The sequence below is a fragment of the Amblyraja radiata genome, chromosome 3 (genome assembly GCF_010909765.2).
Source record: "Amblyraja radiata isolate CabotCenter1 chromosome 3, sAmbRad1.1.pri, whole genome shotgun sequence".
Classification (NCBI taxonomy): Eukaryota; Metazoa; Chordata; class Chondrichthyes; order Rajiformes; family Rajidae; genus Amblyraja; species Amblyraja radiata.
In genome coordinates this window covers 67,655,779-67,669,808 of record NC_045958.1, presented here as the reverse complement: position 1 = coordinate 67,669,808, position 14,030 = coordinate 67,655,779, and the positions used below count along the sequence as shown (strand labels likewise).

General features: G+C 43.0%; 1 protein-coding gene across 27 annotated transcripts in view; it reads left to right on the top strand.

Moving 5' to 3' along the window:
* ptprd (protein tyrosine phosphatase receptor type D) overlaps window positions 1-14,030 on the top strand; it is a 578,649-nt gene that overhangs the window by 514,290 nt on the left and 50,329 nt on the right. For all 27 annotated transcript variants that reach the window (XM_033017983.1, XM_033017971.1, XM_033017981.1 and 24 more), the window contains 2 exons: window positions 6,617-6,792; window positions 13,762-13,881. In XM_033017983.1, the coding sequence (XP_032873874.1) occupies window positions 6,617-6,792; window positions 13,762-13,881 (296 nt within the window). The remainder of the gene's footprint in view (window positions 1-6,616; window positions 6,793-13,761; window positions 13,882-14,030) is intronic.

Sequence of the window (14,030 nt, the reverse complement as noted above, 5' to 3'; positions counted from 1 at the left end):
TCAAATAATTGTTTGTCCTGTTGGTTTCATTTTCTTTGCCATCACCTTCACCACATGGTCCTGGAACCACTTCTTTCCATTCTTCTGCACCCTTTCTGTGGTCTTTCGGTAGAGTTGCTGCTGTACAGCGCCTGAGACCAGGGTTCGATCCTGACTACAGGTGCTGTCTGTACGGAATTTGTACATTCGCTCTGTGATCACATGGGTTTTCTCCAGGTGCTCCAGTTTCCTCCTGCATTACAAAGACGTACAGGTTTGTAGGTTAATTGGCTTCTGTAAATTTTAAATTGTCCCTAGTGTGTAGGATAGTGCTAGTGTACAGGATGATCGCTGGTTGGTGCAGACTTGGTGGTCCAAAGGGCCTGTTTCAATGCTATATCTCTAATGTCAGTCTATATATTCTATGTACAAAGCAACAAACCTGTAGCCTCTTTGTATGATACAGTCTGCACGTGTTTGCTGGCTTGTTACACAGGACCCAGCCCCTCAGTGTCCAAGACCTTAGATTGCAGTCGCTCCAAAATCCTCTTAAATGCCACAATCCTATCTACTTCCACCACCTCCCCAGGCAGCGTGTTCCAGGATCCACCACTGTGCAAAAAACACTGACACCATTTACACTTCACGGCCTCGGCAAGGCCTCGAGCATAATCAAGGACACGTCGCACCCTAGCCACTTCCTCTTCTCCCCTCGCCCCTCGTGCACTAACTAATATTCATGTTGTTCCCTTCATCATATATGTGTACACTATGTCTGGCTCCATTGTAATCATGCATTGTCTTTCCACTGACTTGGATAGCACATAACAAAAGCTCTTCATTATACCTTAGTACATGTGACAATAAACTAAACTCAAATTCAAACTCCTTTAATCTTTGTCCCTCTCACCTTAAAGCTGTGCCCTCTAGTATTTGACATTTACACCCCTGGTGTGAAAGGTTATCATTGTTCAACCTATCTGGAAGTCTCAGAATGTTATATTCTTCTGTTACGTCCCCCCTCAGACTGCGACACTCCAGAGAAAACAATTCCATTTTGTCCAACCTCTCCTTGCAGCTGACACCCTCTAATCCCTGCAGAATTCTGGTCAACCCCAAGAGACATTAAAACAGGAGTTACTATCACAGAACGGCACAATATAACCATATAACAATTACAGCACGGAAACAGGCCATCTCGACCCTTCTAGTCCGTGCCGAAAACGTATTCTCCCCTAGTCGCATATACCTGTGCTCAGACCATAACCCTCCATTCCTTTCCCGTCCATATAACTATCCAATTTATTTTTAAATGATAAAAACGAACCTGCCTCCACCACCTTCACTGGAAGCTCATTCCACACAGCCACCACTCTCTGAGTAAAGAAGTTCCCCCTCATGTTACCCCTAAACTTCTGTCCCTTAATTCTCGTCATGTCCCCTTGTTTGAATCTTCCCTACTCTCAGTGGGAAAAGCTTATCCACGTCAACTCTGTCTTTCCAGCTGAGTTTTTTGAAAGTCTGCCCAGCATTGAAAAGGCTACATTTCAGAAATTTATCACAAATGTGGCTTCCTATCCCCAAGTAAATGGATTTCCATGTAACCTTCAAACCTTGCATTCTGTAAAGTTAAATAAGTTAAAGAGTAAATTAATCAGCTACTAACTATACCATCCATTCTCCTTGTGGTTTAATTACTTCCTTTTGCTGATCAGGTGTACTTTGCTAATAATATATACAAATGACAGAGCATAAGTCAAGCCTTCCAAAAATCACCATGTGATTAACTAGCACCGAAAAGTATATTCTCTCTAATTTATCTGTTCCCTTTCATGATTCTGAGAGGAATGGTTCTGAATGTTGATGAGGCTTATCTGCAGAAAACATGGACAGCATGCATGGCTTGTTGGAACAGGAGAGGGCCCCCTTATGCCAAGGCAATGAGATTTTGGCAGCCTCTGTGCTAGCCAGGGAGGTGGTGCCCGTTGCGATTGCAGAGGGTCATCTTCTTTTTTGTCTTGCCATTCATTTTTCTCTGCTCTTTGCAGAAGATGCCACAATGCATAAAGACAGTCATTAAGAGAGGATTTTGGAATAAAGGTTTTTTTTTCATTCGATTCAATAAATCTTCACTTTTGACTGAAGTATATATTGGCTCAATTCCTGTCCAAGCAAGGGAAAGTCTGAATCTACATTCGGAATTAAAAAGAACAAGCAGGGAATTGAGGGATGTAGACCATGTGTGGGCAGATGTTCAGTTTAAGGTGGCATCATGGTGGGCAGAAGGTCCTCTACTGTTCTATGTTCTAGATGCCCATCAAAATTAATTCTGGAAAATTCTATCCCATTAGCATGTATGCAAGGGCCTGGTCTGTAGGTTGTCCTCTTATTGATGGAACCATAGATTATATTTGATTCTTTTCTGTGGTGCTGCTTGCACCATCTTCGAATAATCTTGATAATTGGCCACCTTGCCATCAACAAGGATCCCATTCAGCCCTTCCTGAGATAGTCAGATGATGAAACTCCTCTCCAGCCTCCACTTTCCATTGACAGCCACATTTCCCTGCAAGTTAGGGTTTTTCAAGTACATCCTGTTCGGATGGATTGAGATTTATTTTTCTACTGCTCTTTCAGAATATGAATTCCAGACCCTTAGTTCATTCTAAGTGAAAAATAATTTCCTTGTCTCGCCTCCAGTTGGTCTACCATCTCTATACTTATAAAACTCTGATCTTGGATGTGTGTGTATTTGTGTGTGTCTGTGTGATGTTCGGGTGCATTTCACATCCCCTCGAAAACACGACACGCTAACAGTGACATTTTTACATATTCCGATAGAGATTTATGCCACAATGTCAAAAATCGCCTTATCTGAAAATTTCATGCATTATTTCTCGAGTTATTTATGAAAATGTTCACAAATCTCAAATAACTTAGAAAATAAACGAAATGGTCTCGCTGATGACGTCACCATGGATCTGATTGCCTGCCTCTCCTCGCGCTGCGAGTAACGTTACCCCTGTTCTGACTTCTGTATTTCTTGGCTTCTTAACTTTTACTTCTTTAAATTCATCACTTAGAGTTTTAAACTGCTGCTCAGGTTGTGCTGCGCGCTCCGCTAGGCTCCTTAAAGTTCTAGAACATGGCGGCGGCGGTCGTTATTGCCGCACGGATGAGGGTGTGGGGCAGTGTGATGGGAAGGGGGCTGTGGCGGCCATTACTCCCTCTGTGAGAGATCGTCTATGGAGACTTGCGATTCCTCCGTCGATCGCAGGGTCTCGGGGAATCATGACGCCTTTTCCTCACTGGTGATCCCGATCCCACCTGGCGATCTCTGGCCGTCATGGCGGACGGCCTCCTACCCGTCTCCCCTGCCCGATCGCCTGTCACGCGGATGGGTGGGCTTCCCCCCACGGAAGCCACGATCAGCCGGCCCCCCGCTGCTTTTGACCATCCTCAGATCTCACCCGCCCGCGGCCTCCCTCAAGTCTCCGCCGCCCGCTCGCTGTGGGTCCCGCAGCCTGCTCAACACCCAGCTCCCCTCCTCCTCTCGCCCCCTCCTCTCCCCCCCCTTCCACTTCCACCCCCTCTCCTCCTACTCTCCCCCCTCCTCCTCCCCCCTCTTCCTCTCCCTCTCCTCCTCCTTCTCTCACCCTCCTTCTCTCACCCCCCCTCTTCTCTCCCCCTCCTCTTTCCCCCTTCCTCTCTCCACCCTCCTTCCTCTCTCCCACCTCCTCTCTCCTCCCTCCTGTCTCCCCCTCCTCTCTCCCCTCTACTCTCTCTCCCTCTACCCCCCTTTTCTTCCACCCTCTCTCCCACTCCCCCCCTCTCTCCCCCCTTCCCCCCTCTCTGCCCCCTTCCCCCCCTCTACCCCCTCCTCTCTCCCCCCTCCTCTCCCCCTCCCCCCTCTGCCCCCGCCGCCCTCCCTACCCCCTCCCTTTACCCCCTCTACCCCCACTCCCCTCCCCCTCCCTCCACCTCTCACCCCCCCCCTGTGTGATGCCGCAGGCCGCCCCCCCCCCCCGCCCCCCCCCCTGTGTGATGCCGCAGGCCGCCCCCCGCCCCCCCCCCCCTCGCAACTGCATGTTGAGGGGTCGGGACCCAATGGGTCCCACTTGGTCTAGTTTACTTTAAATCTCTAACCCTTTGATTTTAACCTACGACCTAGGACAATTGATATTTGCCCCTCTCTGAGCTAATTCTGGATCCAAATTACCACTCTTCTTGGAGCCTCTGAGTTTTACAGTTTAGATCAGCTATGTGGCACCTTGTCAAAAGCTTTGTGAAAAATCCACGTAGATTACATCATACAATCATCCTCAGTGAATCTCGTTACATCATCAAATTATTCAGTCAGGTTACTCAGACGGAACCTTCCCTCAACAAATCCACCCTGATTATCCGCGATTAATCCGTGTCTTTCGAAATGATTTTTTGTTTTACCCTGAAGAACGGATTCCAGTGATTTGCTGACTGCTGAAGTTACACTAACAGGTCAATCGTGAATAATATCTCTCTGAATAATAGTTCAACATCAGCATTCTTTCGATCAATCTGTCGCTACACAGGATTGAAAGAGCCTTTGCAATGATCTCTTTTTTTGCTTTTAATAGTCTGGGATATATTTTATTGGGGGCAGATGATTTATCAGTTTTTTAAAATAATAACCCATTAATACTTACACTTTTCCTATGACTAAGCACCCAATATTTCACACTTCTTCATTTTAACTATGACGCCAGCATCATCTGGAGAGTTAGATAGAGCTCTTAGGGCTAGCGGAATCAAGGGATATTGGGAGAAGGCAGGAACGGGGTACTGATTGAGGATGATCAACCATGATCACATTGAATGGCGGTGCTGGCTCGAAAGGTCGAATGGCCTACTCCTGCACCTATTGTCTATGTATCTATGTATCTCCCGATAATAGCAGCAAAGTGTTCATGAAGAATCCAACCCATCACTTCTGCTTCCAAACCCTTTTGTAATCCCTAATCCCACATCAATCCCAGCACGTTCTTCTGTTATCTCCCTGTTCTTTATAGACGCATTGAGTCATACAGCACAGAAACAGACGCTTCAACCGATCTTGTAATTTCAGACCATCATGTACACATCGACCCTAATATAATTTACCAGCACGTCCATAATCTGGTAATTCAAGTGCTGCAACCACACTCTGAGTGAAAACAATCTTCCTCAGATCCCCTCTTACCCTCGATCTCCTCACTGTAAATCTATACCCTTTGGTTTTGGACATCTCCATTACAATGAAAGGCTTCTCAGTATCTATGCTATCTATGCCTTTCATAATTTTGTACCACCTCTATCAGGTTCCACCTCAGCCTCCTCTGCTTCAAGGAAAACTTCTCCAGTCACTCTTTGTAACTGAAATAATCTATCCCAGGCACCGTCCTGGTAAATCACCTCTGCACTCTCTTCATAGTGGTCTCACTAGTGCCATGTACAGTTGCAGTAAGACTTGAGCAAAAAAAAACAAACTACTGGGGGAATTTAGCATGTGTGGATGGAAATAGACAGACAATGTTTCTGGTTGGGACTCTCCTCTAGCAATTTATTGTTTGATCAAGATTCCAGCAGCTGCAGTTTCTTGGCTTAGTGGTGAAATGTCCCTTCTTTCATACATCTTTATTCAGAGGGTGGTGAATCTGTGGAATTCATTGCCACAGATGGCTGCGGAGTTCAAGTCATTGGGTATTTTTAAGACACAGATTGACTGATTCTTGATTAGTAAGTGTGTCAGGGGTTATGGGGGAAAAGGCAGGAGAATGGGGTTGAGAGGGAAAGATAGATCAGCTGAGTAGACTTGATGGGCCGAATAGCCTTATTCTGCACATGAACTTACTGACAGCAACTTCTTGAAAAGGACTGTATCAATTACCCACTGCATCTCTTTTACTCATGACGCATTATGAATCCCCACTTGGTTCCTTGGACAATTGAATTTAGCCCCATAAAACATCATTCCGGGAGGCAACAATCATGTCAGGTGAAAGCTGGAGGATTCAGCTGATGCGTTGTTGATGTAGTTTGGGAGCAATCTCAATAACTATCTGTCAGCAACGACAGAGATTCAGAACCCAAGTGAGTCCAAAGAACCAGGCAAATAGCTTTCAACTAAAGCAGACTGTAAACTACTAAAGAAATGGTAAGCGTTGACGAGGGAACATTGCCCCTAGTGCTTCCTTTGCAATACAAAGTACCCATTTATCGAAGAATAATGCTTCTCATATTTTGGCTGGGGAAAGGGGGATTTTGTGTAGTTAAACAAATGTTCCCAGCTTAAAGCCTCTGCCTCTCTGAGGTACAGTAGATTGTTCAAGAATAGTGATCCTGTTGAGTGAAGATGATGGGGTGCATCTGCCTTTTCATTAGATTAACATAGTATTAAGAAAATCCAAAGATTTTAAATATTTAATCCTTTGAAAGATGAGCTGCTAAGTTTTCATGAGCTCACTCACATTATAAATACATTAGTTTAACGAGCACTATTATCTTTGAATGTTCCATTGTCTTACAGCAACACATTGGCTTCTGAAAGAGATTAAAGAAAAATCTATTTTCTCCTGAAATTTTGTAACTTATAAAAAACAATTCTTTGCTCCCTTTGTAGGCATTCCAGGAAGTGATTACTCTAACTCCAACTACATCGATGGCTATAGAAAGCAAAATGCCTACATTGCCACACAGGGGCCCCTGCCCGAGACGTTCGGAGATTTTTGGAGGATGATATGGGAGCAACGAAGTGCAATTGTTGTGATGATGACCAAACTGGAAGAAAGGTCACGGGTAGGTAAACCACAGCAATATTTAATGGGTTGAGTTAACTGTAATTAAAGAGGCAGAAAATCCTTGTTTGGCCATTGGAGTGAAAAGAGCAACTGTGTGGACACTTAACTTTCACAGTTGACACACTGCTTTACTCAGCTCTGGAAACGAATGATATGAAGGCTCCACAATAGACAGTCAACACTCTATAGTGCATGATTAATTCAATTATAAAAGCTGAATTTCTGCCATATTCTCTAATGTAAATCTGTTGGTACATTTTCATGTTCTATTCATTCTACTCTTATGTCTCTAAGACATAAGAGTAGAATGAGGCCATTCGATCATAGCTGATCTATTTCTCCTCTCAACCCCATTCTCCTGCCTTCTTCCTGTAACCCTTGACACCTTTCCTAATCAAGAACATACCAATCTCCACTTTAAAAATACCCAATGACTTGGCCTTTACTACTGTCTGTGGCAACGGATTCCAGAGATTCGCCACCCTCTCGCTAAAGAAATTCCCCATTTTATCTTGGTGCTTTTGGGAATATTTTAAAAGAATCAATCTTTTGCATAGATAACAAGATGTGTCCTAACTCACACTGGCCTGACCACAGAAATCTCATAGTTTAGTAGTGATAAGTTTATTTAAGATCAGTTTATTGTACAGTCACATTACCTTTTGTTAATAATCTTATCTCAGCATAAACCAGTCATATTATAAATGCATTGCCATTCAATGTGATCATCGCTGATCATCGCCAATCAGTACCACGTTCCTGCCTTCATCCCATATCCCCTGACTCCGCGCTCTTTAAGAGCCCTATCTAGCTCTCTCTTGAAAGCATCCAGAGAACCGGCCTCTACCGCAGATAATTCCACAGACTCACAACTCTCTGTCTGAAAAAGTTTCCTCATCTCCGTTCTAAATGGCTTACTCCTTATTCTTAAACTGTGGCCCCTGGTCCTGGACTCCCCCAACATCGGGAACATGTTTCCTGCCTCTAGCGTGTCCAAACCCTTAACAATCTTATATGTTTCAATGAGATACCCTCTCATCCTTCTAAACTCCAGAGTGTACAAGCCCAGCTGCCTCATTCTCTCAGCATATGACAGTCCCGCCATCCCGGGAATTAACCATGTAAACCTACGCTGCACTCACTCAATAGCAAGAATGTCCTTCCTCAAATTAGGGGACCAAAACTGCACACAATACTGCAGGTATTGTCTCACTAGGGCTCTGACAATTGCAGAAGGACCTCTTTGCTCCTATATTCGATTCCTCTTGTTATAAAGGCCAGCATGCCATTCGCTTTCTTCACTGCCTGCTGTACCTACATGCTTACTTTCATAGACTGATGTACAAGGACCCCCGGATTCCATTGTACTTCCCCTTTTCCCAACTTGACGCCATTTAGATAGTAATCTGCCTTCTTGGTTTTGCTACCAAAGTGGATAACCTCACATTTATTTGCATTAAACTGCATCTGCCATGCATCTGCCCATTCACCCAACCTGTCCAAGTCACCCTGCATTCTCATAACTTTGTGAGTAGAGTCTCATAGAGTTGTGAATCTGTGGAATTCTCTGCCACAGAAGGCAGTGAAGGCCAATTGACTGGATGTTTTCAAGAGAGAGTTACATTTATCTCTTAGGGCTAAAGGAATCAAGGGATATGGGGAAAAAAGCAGGAACGGGGTACTAATTTTAGATGATCAGCCATGATCATGTTGAATGGCGGTGCTGGCTCGAAGTGCAGAATGGCCTACTCCTGCAACTATTTTTCTACGTTTCTATGTATCTATGCTATGGACAAATTGCTACGTTTCTATGTATTTATGCTATGGACAAATTGGAGCAGAACAAATATTTAATTGCACTGAATTGTAAAATATTTCTCCCTGATGTTTTAATATTTGGTATTTGTTACATACATTGATCTGTGGTGTGGGTCTCTTATGACATTAGCTGCCTCCTTTAGACAGCATATCCTGTAAATTGCTACGATGCAGGGGAGGTCAGCACCTGTGATGGACAGACGACTCTTTCTGTCAAAGCTCTTCTGCTTATTAACCCATGACTCTTGACCAGGATCAATTGGAATTAGCCTTGACAGGTCCCATTTCTAGATGGCATGGCCAGGGTGGAAACATGAGCTTTCAGAAATACTGCCACCTACAGGAGAAACCATCCCCTTTTTGGCTTAATTGACCCAGAGTTAGGTGGGGTTCAATGAGTTAATGAGACCTTATTGTCATATGTACCGAGGTGCAGTGAAATGCTTTGTTTTGCATGTAACCTGGCAAAATCATACAGCAGACCTCACATGGACAGTACACAAGAGTCACCACATTTCTGGCACTGACTCATTTTTCAAGTCACAACAGTTCACCGAACAATTGGTGGACTTTTGGTCAGTGGTTATTGGTGATTTGGAGAATAATGACCAAAGCAGAAAATGAACAGAGACATTCCCCAAAATCTCATCCTTCATCACAAACACATATATAACAGAGGAGAGAGGCGTTTTCACACAGCAGCAGTTCAATTCTTTAAACCAGAGTAGTGGAAGCAGGTGGTGTGACACAAGCCAGGCATTCTCACCCGACACACCAGTGTGCTCGCTTTTGGGACCTCTGCATACCAGGCATTCAGGAGAAATCAACCCAGCTAAAGATAGAAAGCCTAGAGCTCCTAGACTGAATTAACTCAGCATGCTGGTCTAAATCTATAAATGACCAAAACAAATGTGGGTGGATATCAATCGATTGATTTCCCCAGCGCTCACACCCAGCTTCTATTTGGATCAGACTTCTGATGGCATTTCCATGACAGCAGAATTCAAACAAATGTATGGAGGACAAAGTAATGCCCTACTTTAAATTGAATAAGTCTGAGGAAGTGGCCTGACTGAAAACGTCCCCTGTCCATGTTCTCCTGAGATGCTGCCTGGCTCGCTGAGTTCCTCCAACACTTTGTGTCTTTCCTTGTAATGCTTCATGCTTCGGTGATACAAGGCTCCTATTAGTTCTTAATTGGTATCCAGACGTACTTTGTATCTGAAGTGTTGTCCATGTATTTACAAAGAACACCATCTTTGTAATTGGAGTTACCACGTTCGACACCATATGCAGCGTTTACGTACAGTAGATATCCACAGAGTGGGCGATCATAACATCACCTTGTACCGTTTGCTGATGTTGCTGATATTGGGCCAGGCCCTCTCTTAACCCGACACAGTGAAATGTAAAGTTGTGTGAAAGGTAATCCACTGAAGCTATTAAGGGAGGCATCAACTGCTTAAGGTTGCTGGTCTGGTGTTGTGGCAATTCAATGAGATTTGAGAGTATTACGGGATGCTGTCTGTATAGACTTTACAGATTCTCCCTGTGATCATTTGGGTTTTCTCTGGATGTTCTGCTTTCTCCCCTCGTTCCAAAGCTGTGCAGGTTTGGAGGTAAATTGGCTTCTGTGAATTGCCCCTCGTATCCAGGATAGAACAAGTGTAAGGGTGATCGTTGGTCAGTGTAAATTTGGTGGGTAAAACTAAACTAAACTGAACTATCTCTGTCTCTCATCATTTTATAAACTTCTTTCAGGTCACTCCTCGGCCTCCTTGGCTCCAAGGAAAACAATCCCTCCAATCTTTCTTACAAAAACTTCAGCTTTTCCAATCTTTCCACTGCTACTCTGTGGATGAGGAGCACTGCTCCTTGCAGATGCCACAGTGTAAACTTCTCATCACTGAATTCCCATCCATGAGTCATAGTCACACAGCGTGGAAACAGTCCCTTTGGCCCAGCTCGCTCATGCCAAGCAAGTTGCCCAATCTACACTATTCCCACCTGCCTGCATTTAGTCCATATTCCTCTAAACCTTTTTTGCCATATACCTTTCCAAGTGTATTTTAAATTTTGTTATAGTACCTCCTTCTCCCATAGTACCTCCTTCTCCCATATACTGTGTGAAAAAGTTGCCCCTCAGATTTATATTAAATATTTACCCTTTCACCTTAAACCTATGTCCTCTGTTCTTGATTCCTCTACTTTGGGTAAAAGACTGTCATCTATATCTATTCCCCTCATGATCTTGTACACCTCAATAAGATCATCCCTCCTCAGCTCCAGGGAATAAGGTGCTAGTAGGCCCAACCTCTCCCTGTGGCTCAGGCCCTCAAGTCCTGGCAGCAGGGTGACCAAAACTGAACACAATACTCCAAATATGGCCTCACCAACGTCTTGTGCAACTGTTGGAGAGGGAAATGGTTAAACAGTTACTGAACATTGACCAGGGTGTCAGTTGATGATAAAAAAAACGTGGACCATCCTTACCCTCTTCTTGAAGCCACAATAAATAGTCATTCTTCAAGAGGGGTGGCACAGCTGGTGGAGCTGCTGCCTCACAGAGACCAAGACCAGGATTTGATCCAGACCTCAGATGCTGTGTCGGAATGGAATTTGCTAGTTTTCCCTGTGACCACATGGATTTACTGTTTCCTCCCACATCCCAAAGAAATAAGGGTTTGTAGGTTGATTGGCCTCTATAAATTGCCCCTGGTGTCCAGGGAGTGGACACAAAAGTGGGATAACATGAAACTAATGTGAGCGGGTGATCAACGCGTGTCTTGGACTCGTTGGGCCAAAGGAGCCATTTCCATGCTGTATCTTTCATTCCATCAATCAGCAAGAGATGTGAGGTTCAACTTTGTTGCTGCTTGTATTTTGCGACACTATTGCAGGATAAAATTCCAGCTGTTACGGGCCAAGTGAGTTATCGCAAATGCAGATAGAAGCAGTACCTATTTATGCCTCAGCCCTTACAGATCGGTTTCCTGGAAATTGCATGCAGTGAGATTATACTTGATCTGACTGGAAAATATGAATTGCAAGTTATTATCTTCCATTAAAAATTGCGCGCACTCCCAAGCATTGGGTGGAAGGAACAAATGGAAAAACCTTTCCTCAGTAAATAAATTTATCACAAAATTCTGTGAGGATTAAACAGTAATTAGTTTTATTTCCGCGTTCGTTCAATTCCGGAAATATAACTCTGAGCTGAACTGCATGCAACACAGCAGTTTGGAGCAAAATGATGAATTTAGTGTGCTGTGAAGAAATTGGAAAATGTGACAGTAATATATTAGTTTTAGTCACAGTGCAGAGGTTCTCAAAGAATCCCATATCTAAAATTGCACAGGCAGGATAAACAGCCCTAATGTTAGAATGGAACCATAGGTGTCAAGTTGGAATGTTTTGCATAATTACTCACAAGGAAAACAAAGAATGTTGTATAAATTATCGTTCATTTGATGCTGGTAAGACTTTAGCCCTCGGTAGCTCTTTCTGCCATTGCCTGGAATTGTTCTTGTGATAAGGACCTAATGATTAACACATTGCTTTTTATATATTTAAGTATTGGTAGTGGCAATAAAAAGATATGTTTGCTTTCAAAATCTATCCGTTACAATAAATTTAATAGCATTTCACAACCACTACCCTCCAGCAAAACCAGTAATAATTAGTATAATTATAATATTGGCCCATTTAACAGCTTATATAAAATGCTATGTCTCTGTGTTTTATTATTTTGTTATCCCATGAGCTTGTGATCAGCTTTTTAGTACATATTAACCTGAGGATGCATTTGTTTAAGCACATAAGGTTGGCTAGCATAAATTACCAACATTACTGTAAACCTTGATTTAATGCTAATGAAGTGACATATACCTTTAGATAATTGTGCTTCTGTAACCTGTATTCCAGGTGAACTGTCTTATGTGTAAATTATGTAAAATTAGCAATGCAATGGCCAGAAGACAGTTTGAGGTTGGATCTATTCTGCAATACCAAAGTATGTTCAGAGGACATAAGTTTAATGTGAGTAGGGGAAGATTTAACAAGGGATTTACTGAGAGGTAACTTTTTCACACAAAGGGTGGTTGGTATATGAAACGAGCTGCCAGAGGAGGTCGCTGAGGCAGGTACTATCGCAACATTTAAGAAACATTTAGACATGTACATGGATAGGACAGGTTCAGAGGGATATGGGCCAAGTGCAGGCAAGTGGGACAAGTGTAGGTGGGACATGTTGGTCTGTGCGGGCATGTTGTGCCAAAGGGTCTGTTTCTACGCTGTATGACTCTATAACTCTATGACTATGTGACGGAACCAGGAGCAAATGCTTATAGCAAGAAACGGATTCTGAAAGGAAAAAGTCTGACAAAGTGTGGCAGACCCAAAACATTGACTGTTTCCCTTTTCACAGATACTGACCGAGATTTCTAGCATTGTCTGTTCTTGTTTTAGCTTCACAGCATTTGCAGGCTTTTTTAAAATGTTTCACATTTTACACAAAGTTTACATTATGTAAATCTGATGTAAAATGAATGATATTGTGCATTTAAAAACTCCTTTTGTAGTTCCCAGGCCCGCACCCACTTCTGTCTGTAGCCGTCTTTGGGGTTTTTTTCCAGCTGTTGCTTTGCTTTCAACACCAATGCAACGTTGAAAACAAAATTACAATGCACTTTTCTGATCCTGCATTGCAAAAAACACCTAAACCCACTCTGTTAAATCACTCGTGTCAATAGTTATTAAATGGATGAAAATTCTACCTTGGCCTTTGTTTGAACAAACCTACCATTTCTTGCAGCACCTGGATCCAAATGCCCTTTATGTTGGCAGAGGTAACATTTGGAACACTTTGTAACCAAGTGAGATTTTGTTTCTCTTTAAGCATCAGATGTCCCCAAAAGTTAGTCACTTGGGAAAACTCTTAATTGATTTACGTGTATTAAGGATTTTCTTCCGAGTTCTGTTTTCATACAATGAAATAATTTAACTCATAATAAAGTCAATGAATTCAATATCATGACTGTGAGTTGATTAAAAAAAAATAATGTTAATTAATAATATATTTGAAGCACATCGTTTATGAATGTATTAATTCATTATCTGGAAGGTACACTAATTATTTTTATTTTTGCAGGTGAAATGTGACCAGTATTGGCCTTCCAGAGGTACAGAAACCTTGGGATTAATCCAAGTCACTCTGCAGGATACAGTTGAACTGGCAACCTACTGCGTGAGAACGTTAACATTAGACAAGGTATATCTTCTGCTCATTTAAAGATATTTTTTCAAATGTGTCCAAACTTATTTTCTCACCCTAGTTGTCCTTGCTGATAACCTGTCAGCAGCTATACCTGTTTTCACTAGACCTGGCTGTCTTGTTGTCTGAGGGGGATGTTAAACAAA